Source organism: Megalopta genalis, chromosome 1 (genome assembly GCF_051020955.1).
Source record: "Megalopta genalis isolate 19385.01 chromosome 1, iyMegGena1_principal, whole genome shotgun sequence".
Taxonomy (NCBI): domain Eukaryota; kingdom Metazoa; phylum Arthropoda; class Insecta; order Hymenoptera; family Halictidae; genus Megalopta; species Megalopta genalis.
The window spans coordinates 34,397,284-34,422,344 of NC_135013.1; the positions used below are offsets into that span (position 1 = coordinate 34,397,284).

General features: G+C 32.8%; 7 protein-coding genes across 17 annotated transcripts; 3 read left to right on the plus strand and 4 right to left on the minus strand.

The window, feature by feature from the left end:
* On the plus strand, nt 1-4,418 carry DNAlig1 (DNA ligase 1). Of its 2 annotated transcripts, XM_033465794.2 has the most exons (15): nt 1-164; nt 280-333; nt 524-607; nt 747-814; nt 888-1,276; nt 1,373-1,538; nt 1,601-1,727; nt 1,798-1,970; nt 2,035-2,258; nt 2,340-2,468; nt 2,550-2,689; nt 2,757-2,958; nt 3,034-3,240; nt 3,313-3,765; nt 3,845-4,418. In XM_033465794.2, the coding sequence occupies exons 1-15, from the start codon at nt 145-147 to the stop codon at nt 4,214-4,216; spliced, it is 2,808 nt and encodes a 935-aa protein (XP_033321685.2). In that variant the 5' UTR covers nt 1-144; the 3' UTR covers nt 4,217-4,418. The 2 variants fall into 2 exon arrangements, with proteins under 2 accessions (XP_033321685.2, XP_033321684.2); XM_033465793.2 differs by lacking the exons at nt 1-164; nt 280-333 and having other exon boundaries at nt 350-607.
* Nucleotides 4,419-4,579: 161 nt separating this feature from the next.
* On the plus strand, nt 4,580-7,002 carry DCTN2-p50 (dynactin subunit 2). Its single transcript, XM_033466291.2, has 9 exons — nt 4,580-4,808; nt 5,006-5,077; nt 5,143-5,276; nt 5,344-5,455; nt 5,534-5,688; nt 5,765-6,011; nt 6,098-6,274; nt 6,342-6,444; nt 6,524-7,002. The coding sequence occupies exons 1-9, from the start codon at nt 4,773-4,775 to the stop codon at nt 6,700-6,702; spliced, it is 1,215 nt and encodes a 404-aa protein (XP_033322182.1). The 5' UTR covers nt 4,580-4,772; the 3' UTR covers nt 6,703-7,002.
* Nucleotides 7,003-8,264, minus strand: RpL27 (ribosomal protein L27). 2 transcript variants are annotated; one of them, XM_033466285.2, is made up of 4 exons: nt 8,126-8,264; nt 7,410-7,642; nt 7,195-7,331; nt 7,003-7,083 (listed from the first exon to the last, which is right to left on the minus strand). In XM_033466285.2, the coding sequence occupies exons 2-4, from the start codon at nt 7,626-7,628 to the stop codon at nt 7,035-7,037; spliced, it is 405 nt and encodes a 134-aa protein (XP_033322176.1). In that variant the 5' UTR covers nt 7,629-7,642; nt 8,126-8,264; the 3' UTR covers nt 7,003-7,034. The 2 variants fall into 2 exon arrangements, with proteins under 2 accessions (XP_033322176.1, XP_033322177.1); XM_033466286.2 differs by having other exon boundaries at nt 8,015-8,154.
* A 122-nt stretch (nt 8,265-8,386) lies between these two features.
* Nucleotides 8,387-11,712, plus strand: Ntf-2 (nuclear transport factor-2). 3 transcript variants are annotated; one of them, XM_076526412.1, is made up of 5 exons: nt 8,387-8,820; nt 8,901-8,972; nt 9,200-9,298; nt 10,159-10,314; nt 11,153-11,712. In XM_076526412.1, exons 1-4 carry the CDS (start codon nt 8,713-8,715, stop codon nt 10,270-10,272), a joined length of 393 nt encoding a protein of 130 aa, XP_076382527.1. In that variant the 5' UTR covers nt 8,387-8,712; the 3' UTR covers nt 10,273-10,314; nt 11,153-11,712. The 3 variants fall into 3 exon arrangements, with proteins under 3 accessions (XP_076382527.1, XP_076382524.1, XP_076382520.1); XM_076526409.1 differs by having other exon boundaries at nt 8,415-8,820; nt 10,159-10,279; XM_076526405.1 differs by lacking the exon at nt 10,159-10,314 and having other exon boundaries at nt 8,415-8,820.
* On the minus strand, nt 11,363-14,680 carry Hpd (4-hydroxyphenylpyruvate dioxygenase). Of its 2 annotated transcripts, XM_076526387.1 has the most exons (13): nt 13,962-14,680; nt 13,836-13,862; nt 13,699-13,761; nt 13,520-13,624; nt 13,255-13,380; nt 13,101-13,190; nt 12,924-13,024; nt 12,764-12,841; nt 12,457-12,691; nt 12,258-12,380; nt 12,071-12,187; nt 11,845-11,953; nt 11,363-11,702 (listed from the first exon to the last, which is right to left on the minus strand). In XM_076526387.1, exons 1-12 carry the CDS (start codon nt 13,962-13,964, stop codon nt 11,879-11,881), a joined length of 1,143 nt encoding a protein of 380 aa, XP_076382502.1. In that variant the 5' UTR covers nt 13,965-14,680; the 3' UTR covers nt 11,363-11,702; nt 11,845-11,878. The 2 variants fall into 2 exon arrangements, with proteins under 2 accessions (XP_076382502.1, XP_033322175.1); XM_033466284.2 differs by lacking the exon at nt 11,363-11,702 and having other exon boundaries at nt 11,769-11,953.
* A 140-nt stretch (nt 14,681-14,820) lies between these two features.
* HPS4 (Hermansky-Pudlak syndrome 4 protein) lies at nt 14,821-22,042 on the minus strand. Of its 3 annotated transcripts, none has more exons than XM_076526357.1 (9): nt 21,542-22,042; nt 20,051-20,285; nt 19,579-19,809; nt 19,364-19,458; nt 19,220-19,289; nt 18,978-19,145; nt 17,550-18,890; nt 17,207-17,433; nt 14,821-16,915 (listed from the first exon to the last, which is right to left on the minus strand). In XM_076526357.1, the coding sequence occupies exons 1-9, from the start codon at nt 21,547-21,549 to the stop codon at nt 16,741-16,743; spliced, it is 2,550 nt and encodes an 849-aa protein (XP_076382472.1). In that variant the 5' UTR covers nt 21,550-22,042; the 3' UTR covers nt 14,821-16,740. The 3 variants fall into 3 exon arrangements, with proteins under 3 accessions (XP_076382472.1, XP_076382469.1, XP_076382475.1); XM_076526354.1 differs by having other exon boundaries at nt 21,335-22,042; XM_076526360.1 differs by lacking the exon at nt 21,542-22,042 and adding an exon at nt 20,473-20,638.
* A 148-nt stretch (nt 22,043-22,190) lies between these two features.
* On the minus strand, nt 22,191-24,905 carry LOC117218134 (4-aminobutyrate aminotransferase, mitochondrial). Of its 4 annotated transcripts, none has more exons than XM_033466281.2 (10): nt 24,363-24,905; nt 24,148-24,263; nt 23,897-24,064; nt 23,735-23,821; nt 23,467-23,662; nt 23,231-23,403; nt 23,037-23,171; nt 22,819-22,976; nt 22,479-22,747; nt 22,191-22,401 (listed from the first exon to the last, which is right to left on the minus strand). In XM_033466281.2, the coding sequence occupies exons 1-10, from the start codon at nt 24,412-24,414 to the stop codon at nt 22,274-22,276; spliced, it is 1,482 nt and encodes a 493-aa protein (XP_033322172.2). In that variant the 5' UTR covers nt 24,415-24,905; the 3' UTR covers nt 22,191-22,273. The 4 variants fall into 4 exon arrangements, with proteins under 4 accessions (XP_033322172.2, XP_033322174.2, XP_033322173.2 ...); XM_033466283.2 differs by having other exon boundaries at nt 24,352-24,905; XM_033466282.2 differs by having other exon boundaries at nt 24,148-24,275; nt 24,352-24,905.
* Nucleotides 24,906-25,061: the final 156 nt, after the last annotated feature.

A 25,061-nucleotide genomic window follows, 5' to 3' on the forward strand; every position in this document is an offset into this window, starting at 1 on the left:
AAAAAAGAACACAATGAACTTCCGGGTTTGAATGGTAACGGTCAAATTCAAATGGTTTCGAGGCTCGATTCGATCGTACTGAAAAAGGGCGCGATAGTTTGGGCTAGTTGCTGCGTCGTAGTATGAAGAGGTTAAGACGTCAAAATGGCACAGCGTAGTATAACGTAAGTAAACTAAAATAAACTGATTTATCGCATGTTGATGATTTTATTGTAGCAAATTTAGAAATTTAAGATTGTTATGAAATATTTTTACATTTCATTTTTGTGTCGATCTTAGATCGTTTTTCACGAAATCGACTGTAAAGGATAGCGGTGGCAGGAGTAGTTCAAGGTACGTTCTGATATAATGCTTTATTATTCAATCAGTTTGTAGTTATGTTCAGACTCGTTCTAATCTGTGCTCGGATGAAAACATTTGACCATTGTTTTTCACGTACTGTATACCTGAGTAAAGTAACTTACTTATGCAATGTTTTCCGGCCACCGATTATCAATGTTTTTAATTGTACACACACCAATAGCAAATCAACCGATAATGGTGAACAAGAAAGTCCGAATAGTTCGAAGCGAAAACGAGATAGTACAGATACCAGCGAGTCTTCCAGGTACGAATTTATATTAATAATTTTCGAACATATACGTTAGCAATTCAGTTTATTATCATTTATCTACATTTATTCTGCATGCTTTTTACACCCCAGAACCCTTTTTACATTTCATATATTATGATAATTTTGTCTATAGTCCTCCGGTATCTAAGAAGTTGGAAAAAGCATCAGAGACAACACCTTCACCAAGAAAAAAGGCAAATGGTAAGATAATTAAATAGTGCACATTCAAAAGTCAGAAGAATGACCAAATTATAATATGGTATCAATGTTTAAGGGAAAATGCCAAAGATCAAATTGTCACCTGGTACACCCAAAGAAAATGAAAAGAGGAAAGCAAAAACTCCACTTACCGCTTCTAAAAAGAAAAAGAAAATGGAAAAAGTTAAAGATACTGTAAAGAAAATTAGTACAAAACAGAAAAAAGAGGAAAACGAAAATGTGAATGAAGAGAAGGAAGATTCAGATTCAGAGAATAAAATAAAGTCTGATGTAGAAGATAAAAAGCACACAGATTCCCCAAAAAATGAATCATTGAAATCTTCCTCTGATGAATCTAGCATAAAAAAAGTTAAACAGAATACTAAAAAAGTTGTCAAAAAACGATCAAGGATAATAGCACCTATTGATGATTCCAGTGATGAAGATGGTCACTTACCAGTGAAGGTACATTCGTTTATTAGTTAACATCTTCAATTAATATTCTATTATAATATTTCCTAACATTTAGTACAACAATTATATATATATATTCATTGATAGATACTAGACAATTCGAAGTCAAAAATTAATGAAACGGAAAAAAATAGACAAGATGGGAAAAAAGAATCTGATTATGAAATTCAAGAAGAATCTAGAAGTGAAGAGAAAAATGGACGTGAAAAAGAAAGTCCAAAAAAACCTGCTAAGAAAATACATAATTTCTTTGGTAAATTTTTTATTACAACAATATAAGCAGACAACAATTGTAATACACTTGTTATTCTTCAGCCCCAAAGCAAAAGGAGAATGAAAAAAATAGCAATGAAGATAAGAAGAAGTCTACGAGCCATACTTATGATCCTAGTGCTTCTAAGTATCATCCAATAAATGATGCGTTTTGGAAGCAGGGTGAAAAGTATGATCTTTTATTTTCTGTCCACTACTTTGACTTGAATATGGGTAAAAATTCTTTGGAAATTTTGCAGAGTTCCATACATTGCATTAACACGGACATTAGAACTGATAGAGGACACGAGCGCTCGATTGAAGATAATAGAAATTTTGTCCAACTACTTTCGATCTGTTATAGCTCTAAGCCCAAACGATTTACTTCCAAGTTTATATTTGTGTCTCAACCAACTTGCACCCGCTTACGAAGGTAAGTATTCGTAGGATCATTTATTTCTGCCCTAGGACATCGTGAACAGAATTTTCTGTTTCAGGAATCGAATTGGGTGTAGCGGAAACGAATCTCATGAAAGCTATTGCACAATGTACTGGTCGTACATTGGCTCAAATAAAGGCTGACGTGCATCAAGTCGGAGACTTGGGCATCGTGGCGGAGGGAAGTCGTTCGAATCAAAGAACTATGTTTCAACCAGCCCCTCTAACAGTATCAACCGTGTATACCAAATTAAAAGAAATCGCACAAATGACTGGCAATGCGGTATGTCACTCGAGAATTGATTTTAATATTGTATCTCATACCAACCATATACATTGATATATAAATACGATGTTTCTTTAGTCTTTATCGAAGAAACTGGATAAGATTCAAACACTTTTCGTAGCATGCCGATTTACTGAAGCTAGATACCTCATTAGGTCTTTGGCTGGAAAGCTTCGAATTGGTCTGGCTGAACAATCTGTATTGCAAGTAAGTGTGTAACACTTTACAAGGTGGAACGCCCTATATATGATAGTTATTAGTCAGAGAAGTAATTATTCTTGCTTACAGGCTTTATCGTTAGCATGCGCGATGACTCCACCAAATCAGGAGTCACCACCAGAAATTTTGGACGTGAGTAAAAAGATGTCTAGTGATGCCTTCAAGCAAAAGTATGACGAGATCGCGCTTATTATTAAAACAACATATTGGTAAGCGTTCTCCTTTACTAAAATCAATTGCTTTCTTATGTTTACTAATCCAAGATATATATTTCAGTGAATGTCCAAGTTATGATAAAATTGTCCCTGTTTTGTTGAAAGAGGGAGTTAAGGAGTTACCTAAAGAATGCAAAATTACGCCAGGTATTCCTATGAAACCTATGTTAGCGCATCCAACTAAAGGTGTTCAGGAGGTTCTAACGCGTTTCGATGGACTGAAATTCACTTGTGAATGGAAGTATGATGGAGAAAGAGCACAGGTTTCTATTTCCTCATTGTTAATGATATTTTATAAAGTAGAAAACAGAATGTAATTATTTGTATATGCTTTACAGATTCATTTTGCTGAGAATGGGAACATTAGCATTTACAGTAGGAATCAAGAAAACAACACTACGAAATATCCTGATATTATAGGACGATTCAAGAATACAAAAGGAGAGGACGTTAAAAGCTGCATTCTCGATTGTGAAGCAGTTGCTTGGGATACTGAAAAACAACAGATTCTTCCATTCCAGATACTCAGTACCAGAAAGCGTAAGGTAATCGAAATTACAGAAAAGATTCCTAGTACTTAATCGAATGCAAAATTTTAATTGTGTCTTGTACCATAGGACGCGAATGAGGCAGATATTAAAGTACAAGTATGTGTGTTCATATTTGACTTGTTATATCTAAATGGAGAACCGCTGGTGAAAGAGCCTTTCATAAAACGACGCGAGTTGTTAAAAGCAAATTTTAAAGAATCAAATGGGAAATGGAAATTTGCAACATGTTTGGATACTACTACAATGGAAGAAGTGCAGAGCTTTTTAGACGAATCGGTCAAAGGAAATTGCGAAGGTCTTATGGTTAAGACCTTAGAACGGGATGCAACATATGAGATAGCTAAGCGTTCTCGAAACTGGTTGAAATTGAAGAAAGATTATTTGGACGGTGTCGGAGATACATTAGATGTAGCTGTTATCGGTGGATACATAGGGAAGGGTAAAAGAACAGGAACTTATGGAGGATTTCTCTTGGCCTGTTACGATAAAGAGAACGAGGAATATCAAAGTGTCTGCAAAGTAAGTATTATAAGAATTTCGATAGTACCATATGAAACGATGTAGGTTTATATATTTACATGATATTTATTTTACTTAGATTGGTACTGGATTCAGCGAAGAAGACCTGCAGAAGCACACTGAATCCTTGAAAGAGCACATAGTGCCGCAACCCAAGTCTTACTATAGATATGATTCGTCTCACGAACCTGATCACTGGTTTGAACCAGTCCAAGTTTGGGAGATAAAATGCGCAGACTTGTCCTTGTCACCTGCTCATAAGGCAGCACTGGGTATTGTGGATCCAGAAAAGGGCATATCTCTAAGATTCCCTCGATTTATTCGTATTCGTGATGATAAAAACGCCGAAGATGCCACTTCAGCGCAACAAGTAGCTTCTATGTACAGCAGTCAAGAACAGATAAAAAACCAAACCTCTGGAACGAAGGCCACAGAGGAAGACTTTTACTAGATACATGTATACGCAAAACAATTTTACACTCATGACCGAATGCACTATTTTATAAAAAAATGTGGAAGCTGGATTAATGTAAAATATATGGTTTTGCTATTGTTTGAATCTTTGTAAGATTGTATTATGGATGATATTAAAATTAGGAAGTGTACTTTGAGTTGTAAATGTAAGATTAAAAGATGATATTCACGTAACGAAACGATTTTTTTATTTTGTAATCACAATTTATCCGAATTAATTTTCTTTCATTTTGGTCAGATTCTAGTATGAACAGAAATGAAAAATTACTATTATTTTCCCATGAAAATGGACATTCAAAGACTTTTAGCTAGTAATGCAACTATTCCCTGCAAGAGAGCGCAACAGTCGCTTAAATGGAAACGAACGCGTAAAACCTGGCAACTCGGTGGCAATTTCCTATCTACGATCGAAATCTTGATACATATTTCGAATCCAAATTCATTTACTGTCACTTGTTAGTGAAACTCGAGGTTTTTCGGATTGTGTCAAATTATTTCGATCCTGACAATACTTTTTTGTTTGATTGTAAAAAATGGCTGATCCCAAATATGCCGACTTACCTGGCATTGTAAGTACTTATGTCAAAACTATGTCGACCTAATCGTATTATTAAATATAATACATGACGCAAACTATATTAACGATTAAGGGAAATGTAATAAACCAGCAATTTACTAAATTTTATGTACTATAGTATTTAGATTAAAGCACACATTTGTTTCTCTTTCCATTGTGAATTACTGAAATATTGAATTTGTGAAATAGGCGTATGATCAAGTCGATGTATACGAGACAACTGATTTACCAGAATCTGAGCAATTTGAATTGTACCCCGAGGTACAGTATTTACTATTATTTCCTATTTAAAATATGTACATTATTATCAATACTCGCATTTTTAGGATAATACTGAGTCTATAGAAAAATTGCATATTAGTGCTACAGAAGCATTTAATAAATTTAAAGGTAAACATGTTATCAGTGAGACAGTTGATTTTTCAGACTGCGTGTCACTTAAAAGAAAGACAGGCTACAAGTAAGTTCTACGACAAATAAATGAAAACATATAATTTATGTTTATTACAATAATTTACATATTTTAGATTTGGGGATTGGGAACTTCCTGGAGAGGGAGAGATGGAAACACCAATTCAAAAATACCAACGGTTACAGCATGAGATTAAAGAATTATATGAAGAAATAAATGATATGAAGGTACCATGTCGCTTGAATGACATTAAAATGTTCATCATTTGTAGAAAATAATTGTATATTTGATGTTGTTACAAATAGCAAAAGGCACAGGATGAAGCAGAAGTGAAATCTGTAGTTGATATAATTTCACAAGTACAGGATTTAGGAAAGCAATTGGATTGCTTAAAATTAGAAGAATGCCTTGGAGCTGATCTTGTTGCAACTCTATCAGATCCACAAGGAACTAGGCTGAAGTGAGTTTACTTATCCTCTTCCCCTACAATACTCCCATAAAAATATAAAACTTACCTCGATCCTTCAATATTTCAGACAATTGATATCTCAAATAGAAGCATTTAAACAGACAAGTATTCCTACCTCTGAATCTGATTCAAAGGAGAAGAGTACAAAAGTTGATAAAACAACTGAATCTAATGTTCTCAAATATCAGATGACATACCTCCCGGAAAAAGCAAGAATGCAAGAAACTGCAAGGATTGCACTGCTTGAACAGAGACTTTGCAATTTAGAAAGTATTATGGGCACAACTACTGATAAACTTTCGAAATTTTCACAGGTAAAATGTACATAATACTGTAATAATATTAATCACAATGATACAACATTTTGAATGATAATTAAATAACGAAAATCATTTACCAGAATCTCAAAGGTCAAGGTGTAATGGAAGCTGTGCAAGAATTAGGAGCAAAAGCTGCATTATTAGATACATACCAACTAGATATAATTGAAAATCAATTGGCTTCTGTAATTCACAGAATGGACACTATTGTACAAAAAAAGGTTGCATTGACTTTAGATACAGAACAGGAACAGAAGGTAAACATTTATTCCTAAATGTGTCATTGTTAAAGGAAATAGAAGAATACAGTAAAATCTGTTTCAGATATCAGAAATGTACGAAATCATGAAGCAAACAGAAACTATGTCACAAATCTTACCTCAAACTGTAAATCGAATGTTGGCTTTAAATACAATTCATCAGCAAGGTATGTATATTGTAAATATATTCATAATTAAATAATCATTTTTGTTATGATTTCTAACATAGTTTTATTTTTTTTTCAGCTGCCGAGTTTAATAAATCTTTAACACGTTTAGACGAGCTACAATTACAAATCACATCCGACTTGGAGAGCAATAAATCTCTTTTGAAAGGAGTACAAGAAAGTTTCGCGTCAAATTTAGAAATCATAAAAAATAATATAGAAGCGCTTGATGAACGTGTTAAAAAAATTAGCAAGTGATAATTTATTGTAACGAGAATTCATTATAGACTAATAATCGAACTTTTTTAATACACGTTTATTAAATTATATATTTCTTAGTACTTTTTAAATTGCTGATAGTTCGATATAAAAATGATATATTGCATTTCTAACATATTTTTTATCATGGTTTCATGAAATTGATCGACTTTTTTCCAGTTATAGTATTTTCAATGACACGAGAAGAAAGCTCTTTAATGTATAAATATCACAAATGTGAAATAAATTAACATCATGCTTGAGATTATCTAGGATGATTAAAAAATATCACACTTAAAATATTTGTATGTTTTATATTTATTTAAAATTAATTAGAATCGTAATTTTTGGAAGAACCATTTGTTTTTACCAGATTTATACCTGCAAACAAATATGATTTATCCATGTATTAAACACCTACTAATCTATTAAAAATTGTTCAAATAGTTTCAAAATATTAATATGAAATATTTTTACAAATATGATACATACTTTTCTTCAAACTTAACACGTGTCTGGAATCGGACCTTCTTCCTCTTCATCGGATCCTTAAGATCTTTAGTAGTCACTTTATCCCATTGTAAGTCTACGGTATATCTTGTTGGCATCAAATGGTTGTAATTTAAAACCTGAAACAATCCAGATGAAGAGAATTAACTTAAATTCTTATAAAATATTAACGTAAAATTAGTGTTTCCAAAATTCACCTTCACAAAAGGCTTGATTTTGGAACGTTTGTGAAGTTTCCCTTTGCCCATTCTTTTGTGTACTTTGCGTGGATATCGGTCAATACCCGCTACCAATGCATGTCCGTATTGTTTTTCTGTAGTTCCGTCATCAAAATTACGCATTACAATGGCTTTTCGTCCAGCGTATCGGCCACTAAGGACCAATACGACTTTCCCTGTTTTCATAATCTTCACCATCTTGAAGATATGTACTGAAAAAAATAGAAATATGGTTAGTTTAGAGATTGCTTGACAGAAACGTCTATTCTAAAAACCTATAATTATTATTATCTTTCCAGTATGAGCATGTACTACTCTTAGGGGCACAATAAGATGTATGTATTACATCGATACTTGTAAACATTGTGTTTAACAGTATCACATAACCTTACACACGAGTCACACATGATCCATATTTTTTTTAAATGAACACAAAAATATATAAAACAATTGTTTTTCTAGACGCGTAAACTTTAAAACATACATTCCACATTAAATAAATCAAATATAAACAAAGTCGAAATTATTATTGATGTACGTAAATCTGATATTTATATGAAAATATTAAAAAATACATAATATACCAAAAATATCGGAATAAACACTGTTCAAAATAATTGCATGTGTATAAAACGATTATTCTCCAATCTTCCGATGTTTTTGGATTACTTTCTACAGTGACAAGTGTTACACACCTCACGGCTTTTCACACCGGAAAAAAGGAAGTTAACCTTACTTTTGCGTCGTGAACTGTCCGATGTTTGAGAATCAATCTGTAGATGTCGCGTCAGTGAACATCCGGCACTAATGTTAAACCAATCCAATGTCACAGTTTAAATGACGTTCGCAAATTATTCCCTGATATAGAGAATTTTGTTCAAACTGGTGCTGCTCATCGATATAAATGTAGAAGATTTTTATAAAATTATGTGCGAACGTGTTGTACGATTGTGAAATGAGCAAGTAATCCTTGACGTGCTTAATCGTTGAATCTGCGATAGCATTATTCGTGCGATTCAACGTATAAACGTTGCCAAATTGTAATCTAAACTTTTCGAGAGTTCGAGAATAATCCGATGGTTTTCTCGATACATCGAAATGATTGGTCGGCATAAGTAGCTTCCTGCTCACTCATATCTTACACGAGGGATGTTAATAGGCATTATTGTACATTTATTGTAGAATTTTTGTAAAAGACGAAAGTGCCGAACGATCAAATCACTTAATAAGACTGATAGTACCGGTGTCGGATAGTGGGCGTGAATTGTAACAAGTTAGCGTAATGGCATTAAACCCCCAATATGAAGTTATCGGAAAGGGTTTCGTGCAACAGTATTACGCACTGTTTGACGATCCCGCACAAAGACCAAATTTAATAAACATGTATAATGTAAGTACTAACTGACTACAATTATCTTCGCAACCGGCAACAATTTTTTTTCTCGTATTTATACGATGTTTCATTCATAGACTGAGTCGTCCTTCATGACGTTTGAAGGTTTGCAAATACAGGGTGCTATTAAAATCATGGAAAAATTAACTGTAAGTATTGCGAGATACAACAGAATTTTATTATATTTCCTTCCGCTATGTCATCGTGCATCAGTCAGTTCAATTTTTTTTCTTTTAAATACTTCATATAATTCAACAACTTATATCAAATTGACACATTTATCCATATATACTATAAAGTCTACAATTTAATCATTCAATGAAAATCTATGTTTTTTTTATCTTTCTGTGGTATTAATCCTACGTTTTATTTTCAGAGTTTATCGTTTCAAAAAATTAATCGGATAATTACTGCCATTGATTCGCAACCAATGTTTGATGGTGGTGTTCTCATTAATGTTTTAGGAAGGTTGCAGGTAAGAAAATTATTATATATCTCATATATTATATATCTCTATTATATTTCTCATATGAGTAATATCAAAGAATAGTAATTTTTATGCGAAAACCAAATATCATTTGTACCTTATCTCTTATGTTATCAAACCTAATGATCCTATTAAGTAATTCATATAACTTATACTTTTTTATAGTTTATCCGAATTTCTGTGAAAAACAGAATTAATTTATGTTTAACCAATGGGTGTTGCAAGTTTCATACAATTACAAATTATAAATATCATTAATAATAATGTGCAAAATTCTTATTCCAATTGGTTCAGTAATTTAGTTCATTATTACTACCTTCATGTTCTGCTGAGAACAATCTGTGGTTCAGTTGTTGGTGATTCAATCATTATTCACAATAAAGACATACAATTTGTTACAATAATAATGGAATAATTGCAATATCACCATTTCCAATGCAGTCTCCTTGCTTTGCTAAGTTACGGCTTCCTTCATTTGATTTATGTATAATCTGAATTGAGGAAAATAGAGTGTATGTATGTAGTAATGTACCAAGTGCATTCAAAACTCAGGGTCTGTGTTCACAAATGGTGTTATTATTTTTTCGTTACTGTAACAAAGTTTCTAACTACATTGTAGGTAATTACTGAATCACCTTCATATATCATTTTGTTTGTCTATACATTACATTCTATTGGCTGGACATGCTACACAAATGTGTACTGTACTGGCTTACATTTTTTGTGCTGCCATATGAAGATAGAGATTGAGCTATGACTAATGTCCAGCAACAATCTCTCTATATACCTACCTCCGCAAAGAAGATGAAATAAGAAAATTCAGTCAGTGATTGTTGATGATTGGGCAGACTGATGAGGATCAGCCCCATGCATACATCCAGACATTTGTCCTGAAGCCAATTGGCACCAGCTTTTACGTGCAGCATGACATCTTCAGACTTGCTCTGCACGACACGGTTTAGGCATCAGGTACTGATCTTCGGTTGATCTTTGTACCAGTAAAGGCAAGCCCAATACTAATTACTCTCTAAATTAGCTTCGTGTTTGCCAGAGTATGCTTGCTTGTTAATAACTCTTACCTAAACGTTTATGTTTTGCTATGTTGCTTTTGTATGTGCCATAAAATAATTTTTTCTCTAAAGTTAGCATTAGAATAAAAATTTTGCACTCAACGACCGTCACTTCCATTAATAGTATTGCATCACCTGTAGTGGTAATTTTATCAAAGTTATTTGAATTTGATAAAATTTTATAATTTCGTTAATGCATATTTAATAGAAAACTTTAAATTACTGAACTAACAGGAATACTTTCTCTTGAAAAAAATTCAAAGAACAATATAATAAATTGTTTTGCATAAATTAAGAGAGCATTATTGGAGAAAGTTACAATGAGTAAGTATAGCTACACATTAATAGGCTCAATAATGTAGCATTCTTTTCAATTTTATTTCATGGTAAGTTGCTTACCACCATAGCATGCAATCCTTTTATTTTTATTATATTTGTGCAATATTTGTACAATATTCGCATGATTGTTAACGAAGTTATCGATATTATAACAAACTAATTGATATATTTTTGTACAATATAAGTTGCTTAATACTGATATTAAAACGGTTTTCTTTGTGTGCTACTAAAGTGTGTAAAAATATTTAAAAAGACACCTTTACAAAATTTCACTCTGAATTACTTTTATCCATATATCAGCATTAATCAATCCACCTTCATAATCGATTGATTTGCGTAATTAATCGTTATTATAATGTCCAAATAATTATAGGTAGCAATCAGAAATAATGTTTTACAATTTTCGCTTATGGGATTTGTAATTTTATTACAGGCAGATGAGGATCCACCACATGCCTTCTCACAAATCTTTGTACTGAAGCCACTGGGGAACTCATTCTTCTGTCAACACGACATCTTTCGCCTTGGCATTCACGACACTGCATGAAGAAAAATGTGTGCAGATTTATGATTAATGGCAGACAGTTATCTGAGCCATGGAATCTCCAGAAATTGGAATAAGTGAGCTACTTTATCATTAATATCCTTTGTCATCACATATTATTCATTCTTTCTAGATATTACAGTTTTTATATAAAAGAATATTCATTTATACTTTGGCCACAGAAAGAAAGAAACGAAGCTTTAAAAATAGACACAGTTTAACAATTGCTTTGCTTTTCCGAGTTTCGTAATTCACAGATATGCCTATTGTTGATATTACATTTTTAAAATACGATATCATGTTACAATGGAATATGATATATTATATAATGTTTGATTTTAATGGTCGATTATTACGCTTCAAATTGTAATGTTACATATTTTACACCGCCATGCTGTGTGTATTTTTGTAAACAGATATTGGCCATTAAATACAACATCTGGAATTAATGTACTGTTAGTCTCCATTCTCCAATGTGCAACATTAAAAGATTATAACATAAACGTAAGAGTAACGAACATTGTTTCTTTATTATGTTTATAATAAAACTTTATTATACAAATCTTTCAAGTGCAAAATACCTGTACATATTTATATTTAGTCACAATGAGGATTTTACAAGTTGCCGCGTTTAGCTTGCTCCATTTCTATAGCTTCGAATAAAGCTTGAAAGTTTCCAGCTCCAAATCCCTATAGTATGGACAAAGTAAACAAAGTATTTTATATTCATAAATAGAAACGATTTATGTAAATGTTGTTTTACATAGTTACTCGGTTCGTAAGAATTTTAATTACTACGATACTTACATTATGGTTACGTCTTTGAATGACTTCTATGAAAAGTGTTGGTCTGTCTTGCATATTTTTAGTGAATATTTGCAGAAGATATCCATCCTCGTCGTAATCAATTAAAATTTTTAGTTTCTAACATAATATTTAAGTATTAACTAAGTTTCATTAAATATAACTTATGTAGAATTATTTGTTTTTATACCTGAAGTGTGTTAAGATCTTCTAAAATTTTTACTCCACTATTTTTTAAACGATTTCTTAGCATGTCATAGTAAGAGTCTGGCACATTTAGAAATTCCATACCTCGAGCTTGCAAATTTTGTATCTGGAATACAATGAAAGCATATAAGATAAAACATTGATCTTCTCAAGAAAAGATCACCGTAGTTATATTCACTTACAGCTTTAATTATGTTATCTGTGTTTAGAGCAATGTGTTGTACACCTGCTCCCCCATAATACTCCACATATTCCTGTATTTGAGAACGTTTCTTGCCAGTAGCCGGTTCATTAATAGGCATTTTTACAGTTTCTTCCCAATTAGTCATAACAATAGAACGTAGAGCAGAGTATTCTGTATGTAGCTGACTATCATCTACTGACCAGAATCTATGAAACTGTAAACATTCCTCATACCTAAAATAAATCAAAATTTGTACAAACAGAATTTGTTATTATTATTTTCTTTCGAAAACGTTTGATTTTTACCATTTTGCAACAGGTTCCATTTGTTTGTCAGGTTGATTGCCAACGATATGATCCACGAAATTTAGTCCAACTTTTGGCCTAAACAAATAGATTGTTATAGAATTCAGCACAGTGCATTAAATACAATTTTTTATATGACATGTAGTCGCATATGACTTACAAATTTTTTATAGATTTATCTTCCGGTAGTTGTTGAAATCCTGGCAAGAAGAATCCTTTATACTTTGATCTGTCTATGAGCGTATGATGTGTGTCCCCATACTAAAAGACAATGCTTATTAAAATATTGCTTTTATTTAATCTTTCCTATTTTTTTTATGAAACCTAACTGACTTACAGTTTGTATAGTAGCAAATTTCACAACACCATATTCATCTTTTTCTTCCCATATGTTTTTTATGATTTTCGCTCCTCTTTCCTTGGCAATCTATAAAATTTAAAGTTTCATATTTGCTTCAGCAATATTAATTGCTCATGTCGATTGTACGTACCTTTACAATGGTATAAATGTCTTCGACATTAAATGCAATATCACGAACTCCATCACCATGTCGTAAAACGTGACGTCCTATTTCATCATTATCAGGTTTATATGGTGATTCAAATACAAAGATAATCTGCAAGTAAGATCAAAATATCAGTCAAATATTCCTGATCAGTATTCAATCAATTCATTATATTGGAAATCAATTCATTATATTATGTTGTAAGTGTAAGACAAAGTATGAAGTGGAAATTAATGAATATACCATGCACCTTATTTTGTTTAACAACATGGGATGCTATTTCTCTTGTACCAGTTTCCAAACCACGGTAACCCAAGGGTTCAAAGCCCATTCTAGAGCAATAATAACCAGCTGCCTGTAGCAATAAATAGAATCCATTGAATTATATATGTATATATGCTTTTTTAACATCAGAATCATTCTAATTACCTGCTTCGCATTTCCAACCCAAAACGTTACATGATCAAAAGACAAAAACTTTCCTCCCAAAGGCTAAAATTAAAAAATTTAATTAACGATACAGTTTTATACAATTTTATATATTTTGTTTAAGTAATTTCACCCACCTTTGGGCCTTTATCTGTGTATGTAGTCTGTCAGAAATTGAAAATTGGAAATTAATAAATATTTAAATTCTTACGAGGTGGGAATAAATCTAAGTTATATATTTATAATTTATGCAATATTCTTACCATTTTTACACACGGAAAAAGTCGATATTGATTCTCTTGCCAATTGCTATGAAATCATTCTAATCGCAGGTCTACGTTGCTTAAATATCCCGGCGTCGAAATCGGTGATCGGTATCCTTAACGATGATTGGTCGATCGAGGAGGCTTGTTTACGTCGCATTCTTCTAGAAATGCAAATGGTAAATCACCTACAGCGATCAGGTTTTGCAAAATCGTTACACGAGCTGATCACGACCTGATATCCTGACGTAGCCTCGTGTCTGAAATGATCACGCTCAATGTTACTGATTCAAATTAAAAATCGCTACCTTAATTACACTTCCTAGGAAATAATAAATAAAATACAAGGGTGCAGAGTTCATTGTCAATTGATCAAATAGATATTGGGATCTTTTTCATAATTTGTAACTATTTATTTATTACTCTCTTTGTTCTACGTTATAGATCTCATTGATATTTGCGTCGCATTATATTATTATTATTTTAGCTATTATTTTAGCTTCACTATTGTTTAAAGTTTGAAAAAATGAATGATTCAAAACGATTCAATTAGGGTAAAATTTTCCATTCAAGGAGGCTCGTCGTTCCAAATGATGAAAGCCGATTGGTCATGCGTCAGCGCGCGCTTCGATTCCAGTTTGAAGGTGTGCTTTATATTATTAATTAACATAAAAAGAAACTGAGAACGCGTAAACATGTTTAGAAACAGGTAAAACCAGGGGGCTCGGCTCGATTTATTTTCTTCGTCATCGAGGCCATAGAGAGATAACAAACTCAATGATTTCAAGATACACAATATTCAAAAGTATTTGGAATAAACTGATACGCAACACTTGCTTGAAAAAAAAATGAAAATATGTGATGTTTAAACAATTCTTTTTATTTTATGTAATGGCGGTAATTTAACAAAAAATTAGGACACGGTAGAAATCTTACAATAAAGTAACAAAGTCAAGTATAATATTCTACAGTATCTATCGTATTCGATATAAAAGATATTAACATTAAATTTGTGTTATCAACACAGAATAAATTTTAATATGTTAGTTTGAAATTGTCAATATTCAAAATATTGAAAAAAACACAGTTTTGTTTTTAGATTAACAAATGTTCGTTTTTAGATTGTCACTAAAAAATAAAAACGTCGAATGTTCGTTTATGGCAATTTGCATACAGGTGACTAGAATAAATTGTCAGAAACTGACAATAATAAGAGAGATATATTAACATATGAACAATGTATACTGGTACAAACATAAAATGACAATTGTAAGTACATAAGAGAAAAGTTTGCGATAGCAAATGTGAACAGGTAACTTAAAAATGTATGGCATAATAGATATTATAAAAGTCTAATTACACAAGTATTAAAAGATATTAATTAAGCTGCCGAAATCTGATACTTTTTCAAATTGTACGACATATAATTATACACGCTACGTTATGATATATTTTTTTCTCTTGTAACAGCACAATTTAACTTAGCTATACCAACAAATTAAAAAATTAATTCATTATCTTACGCAAATTATATAAATAAATTATTAGATGCTTCTTATATATATTTATATACAAAGAATTCATTATACCTTTAGTACATACAATATAAATTCATTTATACAACATTGAATTATTAAGTCAAACAATAAACAATATTAATTATCTTATGTCTACTTGTAATAAAAATCTTTACCCACGATAACATGATGTATAAATACATAAATAAATTATTAACACTAATTATCACTTAATTTGGACGTAGCAGTGGAATACTAGAATTTGTTTTTTTTTCCTAAGACACTGAAAGCTTATATCCCGAAAGGTATTTCTTTGTATCATGCGATTCTATTATAACTTTAAGTAAACCAGAGCATTTTTTAAAACCGTACATAATAAAAATCGTTGCCTCAACACAGAATGTTGTAGTAGAATAATTTTTTTAAATTCATGACAATTTCAGAATTTTTCAGACATGATATTATAATCGATGTAAACTATGTTATTAAGCAAAGCAAAAACGTTTCTACTAAAACATTTAACACCTCGTATTAAAATACATGACTTATCGTATCCGAGAAAATATTATTACCTTAATACCGGTTTTATTATGCATGGTTGATACATATGAGTGATATAAAAAGTTCTCGACATTTCAGCCAATTCTTAAATTAATTATGACTGGTACGGTGCGAATTCGAATTACAAAAATACATGTAGAAAATTCGGTAATTACGTTTCTATCAACATCGTTTACGTACAACATCTTTCTTTTTTATCGTAAAAGTAGTCTTAGTTGAATAAATAATTAATGGAATGTTGTTCGGCTTCTGAATTGGAAAGATACGAGAATTTGAACTGATTGTTTCTTACAAAGAACGTGGACAATGTTAAATAAATATAATACTACATATCTGCATACATATGCGGGCGTATACACGACGTTATACGTGATTAGTTAAACGTTATTGCTATAGTAAGAAGAATTCGACTACTGATACATGCTAGCCACTAATTAAAGGATCACATTCTCGTCTTTTAATGCCCTTGTATTACCGAGCTACAAGGTAAAGAGAATGTCTCCTAATCAATGCTATTAAAACATCACGCGGCGTGTTCGTCTATTCTATATGCAAGAAAAAATATATATACAAAATATGATCTAATATCATTAATTTGGCATGCCACGGAATGTAACGAACGAAGTGTCAAAAAGTGATCAAACAATAAAATTGCGAACGGTATTACAGCGGAAGCATATCTCGCTCGGACAATTGAAAATTTATAGTAGAACAATTCCATGATCTCTTTCCAGCCTACGTTTTGCTTTAAGAGACACAATTCCCATTAAATCTGCAGGAGTTGGAAGTCCTCCGGATGTATTTGGTGCCACTGCTTGTTGGTAAAATATCTCTATATTCCCGCACTGGTTACCGTAAACAACAGTATCTTCCGTTCTATTTAATTAATAAAAAATATATGCAATTTTTACCATGCTTATGAAACGTTACTATGAAGAATGTTTTTTTGTTAAAGAATCAAGATAGTAGAAAAATTTAAAGAAAAAAAATATATATATATCATATTCTATACTACATCTTTTGGCTCTGATCATTTTTTTTCAATAGCAAACAAATGCTTCTTTAATCGAGCAAAAAGATGTGAGTATATCTACCAAAGCAAGTTAAAGCTGATATATGCAAATCTACTAATTCGAGTATGTTTCTTCTAATATCTAAAAGAATTACCTAACAATGATGTCCGTGAGATTACTAGCACGAGAGAATCTATCGTGAAGGCAGGATACAATATCCAGTTCAGTGACTCCCCAAAGTCCAGAACGATTGATCGTATCCCATTGACTATCAATATTTAAAATACTATACAGCTCCTTGTTTTCGTTTGATGGTAGAGGCTCTAGACACTGCTGCAGTCTCGTTTCGAGTTTCCCTAATGTACTCACACAGGTGTGCCACTGCAATGTGCATTATCAGATATAAATTTAGTCAACTTGAAATAGTATACTATATAGGGTGACTTATCCAAATCAACTCACAGGAATAATACACCATAACATATCGGAATACTTACGAGGGTGTGTATAAGATCAGGATTGTTAGCAGTTCCGTTTTCCATCAGCAGTACCAACACCATATTCTGGTGGCCACAGAGAAACAGTTCGGTTGTCTCGAGACAAATTTCATCCTTGGACGTAGTAACCCAGTCCTCTTCGAGTTCGTCCTCCCCATCGCTACCTATCTCTTTATTGACTGCCTCTAATTTCTGTTTGATCAATTGATTCGTTGTCGTGGAGAATCCCGATAGATCACGAAATTCACTGGGGGTAGTCTCTCTGCTGCAGAATCCGCTGGTCCTTTCGTCAGCTAATAAACTAAGCTTTGACATTAATGGCGTCAACTGTAAGCCGTCCAATTTCTTTTTTTGAAGAAAGTCGTAAGTGTTCCCGCACTCAGACGTTGATTTTCGTCTGTCGTCATTTTCAGTGATGTTCAGCGGCTTTAACGGCAAGCTCATCGATCTGCGATAAGTTTCTTGCTTCGCTTTGTTGTCCAATTTAATTTCGCGAGAACTGTTCAACTTCTCCAAATTGTCTTTATTCGCGGTATCACAGTTGTTTGTTACATTCTGGACGTTACAATTATTATTCAAACTGGCTAAGAAGTCGTTACGATTAATCGTGTTGTTGCTATCGTCTGTGAGCTCTTCGTAATGGAAGGATATGTATTGCTGGTACAACGACATTGATACTGGTAGTCCGTCACCGCGGAACACGGGATAACAAGGATCAGTGATCGTGTGATATTGCTTCTTGTACTCCGGTTTCTTCTGAGGGGACGTCTCAGGTGATATGCTTTGTTTTAGCTGTGGTAGACCTAATCCATATGTTCTAACTGATATTCTATTACAATATAAATTGACAGACGAATCTAAGTCGTGCATGCTTAAGCTCTTCTTAGTAAACTCTCTCCGTTTGATCACTTTCTTTTTCGGTGGGACGTTCTTCAATTTGTTCAAGCGTTTACATCTAAGCGCCTCCTTGACGACATCCGGTATGTCGTCCACATTTGTTTTTATCTCCTCTTTTTCCTCCTCCGCTGTCTCCACATTGGCATCTTCGTTCGTGTTGCATATTAGCATAACGTTGCCGTGCAGTACTCTATTTACATCTTTCAAGGGTGTGGAGCAAACACTGGGAGTTAGAGGATTCACACACTTGGGACGGTCTGATTTACTTTCCTGTTTACGTTTTATTGGAGAGTTGTAAGCAGTAAGTGGAACGGAGGGTACATAGTGGCTGCCGTCGTTGTACTGTGAAGAGTCCAGTTCTCCTTCTTCAGGTACAGTGAAAATACGAGAAGTGTCGCGCTTCATTCCGGATAGAGGCGGCTCTTTACTGTTCTTGGACATGTTCTAAAAATAAGATTGTTACAGTATATATATACAACGTTTATTCCTAAAGTCTTGTTAAAGTCTATTTTAGCAGCTTGAAGATTTTACCTTTCTCTGCATCATTTTCTTCATAACAGAGTCAAAATAAGAACTATAATAACGTTCATTGTTTGCTTCTTGCATAAGTTTTGCATGCTGTTTCTGTTCTATATACACTTTCAGTAATTGCACTCCAACAGGTAGGTGAAATTCTGTTGATATTCTTTCTGCAGGGGCCTAGACCATAGGAAGTATTCGTTAGTATTGCATATTGCAACATGAAATGTAAGAATAATACAATTTTATTATACCTTTATTCTATATGGATCGGTAATAACAATTTGTTTGGTCAAGTCTGCACTTAATTGAGTGGCAACTACCCTGAGACATTGATAAGGATAATAAATAATTTATTTATCAAATAAGAACGGTTTGTTTGTTGTACTATAACTTACTTATTATTGTAGAAGATTGCACCTCCCATAACACCATTAGTTTCTTGGCAATATTGTAAAACTTCGATTGCTTCTAAAAATATGTTACTAGCACTCTAGGGAAAATTTGAAATTAGCATCAATATGAAGTAACAAAGTATAGAAAATAAAGAGCAATTAATTAAATCGTTTATGTACACTTAGAAAACATAATGAAAAGAATGCCATGCACTAACCTTTGGAAGTTTGATAATAGGTATGTTGGAAAAAAGATTGGCACTATATTGAAGTATTGGCAAATAAGTTTCGAACATTTGATACAGTTTCTCTGTGAATTTGTTTCTATCGTTGTTAAACGATTCTAATATCTTATTAAGATCACAATGAAAAAATTTTAATAATGATTCTAATGTGTTTGCACGCCTCTCTAAAATCCAATCGTGTATATTCCTATCAGTTCCCACTGCCTACAAAATAATTGACGATCATATATATGTACATACCAAATATTAATTCATGCTGTGAATGATGCATTCAATTATAAAATAATATTCTTCTACATTAATTCGGAGTGAACTAATAATTGTAATATTTATAGCAGGTAACAGCAACTATAAAGTCATAGCATGCGTCTTTTTGTACAATACATTTTTTCATTGTTCCTAGTGCTATTGAAGAAAAATTGAAATATAATAATAATACACTCACAAGAATGTACTGTCCAAACTTTTTCAGTACAAATTTTCCACCCTGTAACGTGATTGATTTTGGAGCAGAAAATGAAATTGTTAGAAACTGATTAACAGCCATTAATTGACCTGCTAAAGCTAGCCTTTGGGTAAGAGACACCCATGCTGGATGGAAATACATAACTGCCTCTGCAGGATCATCATCTTCTTTACAACACCTAGCAGTGTCATAAACGAATACTATCATCATCTCTCTAAAAAGAAAAACAAAATATTATGATCATTTATAATTTTAATTTTTCTTTAATTAATCATTATAGTTTCTCTATTATTAAAAAAAATAAGATGGCAATAACTAAATGAAACTACTCTGCAAGCTACGTCATTGTAACTTTAAAAATAGAATAAACGATACATGTTTTTACAAATGAAATAGCTTACCCTGAAGTAATTGATAAAAAATTCCTATGCACAATTGTAAAACTATATCAACATTCATTTTTACAAAATCACGTACATAATACTGATATCTGTTACAATTGTTCTGATTCAGATATATGAATAAGTCTATGTAGTAAACATTTCAAACTAAAGAAGTAGCAGCAGACTAGTGATTAGCACCAGTAACCGATAACAAAATAAATAAGATAAGATTAGAGCTCAAAATACGTCATTCGAAAGTGCTGTTGTATACAGAAAGGTTGTTTGATTAGAAATATAATTGTATTTGAAACAAGGTTTATTATGCGATGATGTACAAACAGGTAAATAGATTTTTTTATATAAAAATTGATCTAATTAGGTAGAAAATTATGAACTATTAACAATAGTAAAACTGTTAATTCATTGTGTTAATTGCTGTTACCAACACACATGAAACATGTGTACAAAAAGATTTTACTTTATCATAAAGATATTAACTTCTTTGAAAGTAGTACTTTATTGATGGTTATCTAAATTACGTTCTATTATTTCTATACATGAGATATTATCAAGACTGTTAAGTACTGATACAATTTTAACAAATATTAATATCTAAAGAAGATTACTCTACAAATAAAGCGTAATCCAACAAATACGAAAACAAAATTAAGTACATTTTATATAAATATCATATTACATAAAAATAATACAAATTAGTAAATTGCAACTACGTATACATCTACGTGTACAACACTGTCAAAAATCTTTTAAAAAAAAATTATAATAAGGTAAAAGTCTAGAAGTGTTTCAAATATAAATAGGGATGGGACGGGGGAGTAAAATGTACGAAAATCTGTTCATAGACGGTTAACGAACTCACACCAACTTAAAATCAGCATTTTCTTTAACAAAAATCAAGGACTTAAAAAGTGACATGCCGCTGGAAAAGAACGACCGGTGAATTAAAGCGTAACAGCGATCAATGTGCAGCGTGGCATAGTAAACAAAACATTATCATTGAATTAGTGATGCACTTTCTACGCTGCTATAATTAGATAAGGCTAAGCATTACGCAATATCTTCGTACTTTGCCATGGTGACTGTTTACACTTCAGTGTGCCACGGTTGAGACTGCAATTGCGATTGTCGTGTTGCAACGTAAATCTGCCCCCGTATTTGGCTCGCTTTTATTTTGTTTTGTTGCACTCGATACGTCGAGTTTCCCGTCCAGTCTTCACCGTTGCTCACGATGCTACTGAACGTCGCGAAAAATGCACTTCGATGGAAATGCACTTTCCCGTTATATAATGAAAAATTTCAGCCATAATAATCTCCAGTTCTAATCAAGCCGAACACGGAGCCGCTCCTTTACTACCATGATGATATCGATCTTCTTTGTATACAGACAACAATATCCTCGGCACAGATCTCGAATTCGGCAAAGACCACTTATGCAAAGGGATGTTCTACCTGCAAATCTGTGTTATTGGTGTGCACCGCAAAAAAATGCACAAACAAGTCGCAGGATAAACCGGTCCGCAGACAAAATTTGTCCGTGTTTGTGCGCTTAAAGTCCTTGATCGGCTGAAGCGCCAGAACCCGCGATATTTGAATTCGCTTAGATACTAAACCGATTATATCTAGAAAACGCGATAAAACATATAAGTTATATAATTTTATATCGATTCCCACTGATTAGAACTGTTATTTGTGGCCTCAGCTTTCCATTCTCACAATTATAAAACCATATATTTTATTAGTGTACGTATTTAATAAATACATAAAACAATACAATTTTAAAATATCACTTAAAACTGTATCAGCTTTCCGAAAGTTCTTGTAGACAGGAACGCAGATTTTCTAAAAAGATGTCAGCATGATATTCTCCAAAAATCAAACACGGTCTTAATCGAATTGATTTGGTCCCACAGTCTCCAACTTGAATACCTTGTATCAATAAATACGAATTATAAGAATACTTATGACACGTTAATACTTGATGTGTATTCTTAATGTCCTTTTACCTTTGCAACGTATTTGATGCAGCAACTTTTGTTTCATATTTTTACAATTCAGGTCAAACGCAATTATAAAACCTCTACCTCTAACAGCGCTTATAATTTGTGGAAATTCTTGTTGTAATGTATTCAATTGACATAGAATATAATTACCGACCTGACAAACATGATTTAATAAATTTTCTGCCTCAATAGTTTGTAGTACCGCTTCTAATATTAATATTTTGCTTGGATCACCCATCCAAGTATTAAAAATCCTATACGGACGCAGAGGTCTGAAAGAACAGGAAATATTGAAGGAAGGACAGTCCATCGTAAATGCTGAGATGATAGAATAATACACTACATGTATTCAGAAGAATGATAGAAGCCACTTGCTTGCATTTTGTTACTAAAGGTGACAATGTCGGGGGGTGTGTTTAATTCAAAATACTCGTGAGCCCACATTCGGCCTGTTGCACCCCCTCCTGTCTGTATTTCATCTACTATTAAGGGAATACCCCTCTATAAAATTGGAAAGTTCATTACGGCTTTTGTATCGTGAAAATTCAAGTGAAATATTACCTTCTTTGCAATGCTCTGCAAACAATGGAAGAAATCAGGGGAAGCATGTCTATCACCTCCCTCACATTGTATCGCTTCCACTATAATACCAGCTACCGGTGCTGATTTCTCATATTTCTCTATCAGCTGCTCTACCTTGCAAACATAACAATGGTTCTAATCTTCTAAAACGTGTGGATATTAAATATATGTACTTGTTCTAAGCATTTTGCATCCTCTTTTTTATTTTCCTCTTCACATTCGTCTAACGGATACGAATACTGCGGAAAAGGTGCTATTGGCCATGGAAGAGACGGTATGTCGACTTTCATTATATACTTATAGTGTGTCAACGCCAGTGCAGCAAAAGTTCTACCATGATATCCTCCTAATTATTGTTCATTTGATCAATTTATAATATGATATACTGCAATATACTATGTTAAGGCACCTTCAAAAGATAGAATGGACAATTCAGGACAACCGGGTGGTTCATTAAAGGGGGCACTTTTCTTTTCGTCGTTTGTGAAACTTCCTCCTCGACGGAGTTTCTCGGCGTATTTTATAAATGCAGCTTGTATAGCATGCTCGTTTGCACAAGCACCGCACGTGGTTGTAAAAACACATGGCAATCCCTTTGGAGCTACCTAATGAAATTACATGCATGAAGCCATGTATTTTAAGCCATGTATTCCATTATTTTGTCGAGCGTGTCTTACACAAGGTTGAAGCAAAGTATCTTGAAGTTTACACGGCCACTCTAGACCTGGAAAAAGTCCCAATGCTGGTCTATTTGCCATTATTCGCTAAAAAATTTAAATTATATTACATCGATGTTAGTAACAGGTGAAGTAAATAGAACAATTTTTTTATGCGTTTACTTGATTTCCAACACACGATAAGGCACCCAAAATTGACCGGTGATTGTATCCAAGAGGGAGGGTAGAAATTTGCATGAACATATCTAAAAAAATATTTCCATCGATATCTGCTAGGTAATTGCCAACTGATCTCTGATAATCTGCGAAGTATTGGATGGAGCCCACTTGCTGGAACATTTTGTAATAAAACTATATTATTGAACATAATTTCAAAGTTAAATATTTATTATGAAAGAATGAAAATTGTAAACCTGAATTTTAGAAAATTCATTGAGGAGAGCTTCTGACCTTGGCCCAGGAATTTCGGTAAGCGTATATGGTTTTGCGGGTTCTCCAGGGAGAGGTGCTTTTGGCATGTTATGAAGTTCTGTAGACATCACTTAATTTTTATGCATTAATTCTCAAAACTAACAGCAACATTATAATCAATGAAGTATAATTTTGAATATATTTACTTTATACTTACGACGGGATTGCGGACGTTTTCGAAAGGTGTACGATACAGCCTTGAACAACATTATGTGGATAATTTTTGTGCTTGCAAACTACTGCTGGCATGGGAAATTGATGTCCATACAACATGTGCATAACGCTTACTTTTGGTTTACATCAAGTAAAAAAGAACGTGTAGATAAAATATACAAAATGATAATAAAATATATGTAATTCTTTCACACGAATGACATATTCTTGCTTTTGTTTTTGACTTATGACAGAAGAAAGTAAACAGCTGTTAATGTGGCCTCCAGTAGTGCTGGTACTTCGAAGTACTTCAAAGAGAAAAGATGAGGATACAAAAATGTTCAGGAGATCCTCTGCATCTATAATAAGTTATATCGTGTAAAAAGAGTTTACTTATTATTGAAAATAGAGAGAAAAAAATAATTTTCGCCGCGTTTGACATAGAGTAAAATGTAATACCCGGTAAGAATCATCTGTTCCATGAAATTTGAAAAGAGCGCCATTTGTTGTATATAGCGCCTCTTGTGGCGACAATTTGAACTAAAATTCAGAGGTCCGTACAGCGCCAATTAGAGCAGTGGCAAAACGCTCAAACTGTTAGCCAAAATCGACTGTTGGTACTTTGGCGAACAGTTTGAGCGTTTTGCCACTGCACTAATTGGCGCTGTACGGACCTCTTAATTTTAGTTCAAATTGTCGTCAC

Bases quoted from the DNA above. Each gene is read 5' to 3' on its own strand.
- DNAlig1 (XM_033465793.2), top strand. From the start codon at position 378: ATGTTCAGACTCGTTCTAATCTGTGCTCGGATGAAAACATTTGACCAT. The intron at 2,259-2,339 runs GTATGTCACTCG...ATGTTTCTTTAG, and splicing joins CACAAATGACTGGCAATGCG to TCTTTATCGAAGAAACTGGA. The intron at 2,469-2,549 runs GTAAGTGTGTAA...TCTTGCTTACAG, and splicing joins CTGAACAATCTGTATTGCAA to GCTTTATCGTTAGCATGCGC.
- DCTN2-p50 (XM_033466291.2), top strand. From the start codon at position 4,773: ATGGCTGATCCCAAATATGCCGACTTACCTGGCATT. The intron at 5,277-5,343 runs GTAAGTTCTACG...TACATATTTTAG, and splicing joins AAAAGAAAGACAGGCTACAA to ATTTGGGGATTGGGAACTTC. The intron at 5,689-5,764 runs GTGAGTTTACTT...TCAATATTTCAG, and splicing joins CCACAAGGAACTAGGCTGAA to ACAATTGATATCTCAAATAG.
- Ntf-2 (XM_076526412.1), top strand. From the start codon at position 8,713: ATGGCATTAAACCCCCAATATGAAGTTATCGGAAAGGGTTTCGTGCAA. The intron at 8,973-9,199 runs GTAAGTATTGCG...TTTTATTTTCAG, and splicing joins AAATCATGGAAAAATTAACT to AGTTTATCGTTTCAAAAAAT. The intron at 9,299-10,158 runs GTAAGAAAATTA...ATGATTGGGCAG, and splicing joins ATGTTTTAGGAAGGTTGCAG to ACTGATGAGGATCAGCCCCA.
- RpL27 (XM_033466285.2), bottom strand. From the start codon at position 7,628: ATGGTGAAGATTATGAAAACAGGGAAAGTCGTATTGGTCCTTAGTGGC. The intron at 7,332-7,409 runs GTGAATTTTGGA...GGATTGTTTCAG, and splicing joins AAATCAAGCCTTTTGTGAAG to GTTTTAAATTACAACCATTT. The intron at 7,084-7,194 runs GTATGTATCATA...ATTTGTTTGCAG, and splicing joins CGTGTTAAGTTTGAAGAAAA to GTATAAATCTGGTAAAAACA.
- HPS4 (XM_076526354.1), bottom strand. From the start codon at position 21,390: ATGTCACTTTTTAAGTCCTTGATTTTTGTTAAAGAAAATGCTGATTTT. The intron at 20,286-21,334 runs GTGAGTTCGTTA...TTTTCTTTTTAG, and splicing joins AATGCTGATTTTAAGTTGGT to AGAGATGATGATAGTATTCG. The intron at 19,290-19,363 runs GTAAGTTATAGT...TCAATGTCTCAG, and splicing joins GCAATCTTCTACAATAATAA to GGTAGTTGCCACTCAATTAA.
- Hpd (XM_076526387.1), bottom strand. The intron at 12,842-12,923 runs GTAAGTCATATG...CTATTTGTTTAG, and splicing joins GATAAATCTATAAAAAATTT to GCCAAAAGTTGGACTAAATT. The intron at 11,954-12,070 runs GTAAGTATCGTA...TCCATACTATAG, and splicing joins TTCAAAGACGTAACCATAAT to GGATTTGGAGCTGGAAACTT.
- LOC117218134 (XM_033466280.2), bottom strand. From the start codon at position 24,414: ATGTTGTTCAAGGCTGTATCGTACACCTTTCGAAAACGTCCGCAATCC. The intron at 24,276-24,362 runs GTAAGTATAAAG...ATAAAAATTAAG, and splicing joins AAAACGTCCGCAATCCCGTC to TGATGTCTACAGAACTTCAT. The intron at 22,748-22,818 runs GTAGTGTATTAT...CTGTTCTTTCAG, and splicing joins TATCATTCTTCTGAATACAT to ACCTCTGCGTCCGTATAGGA.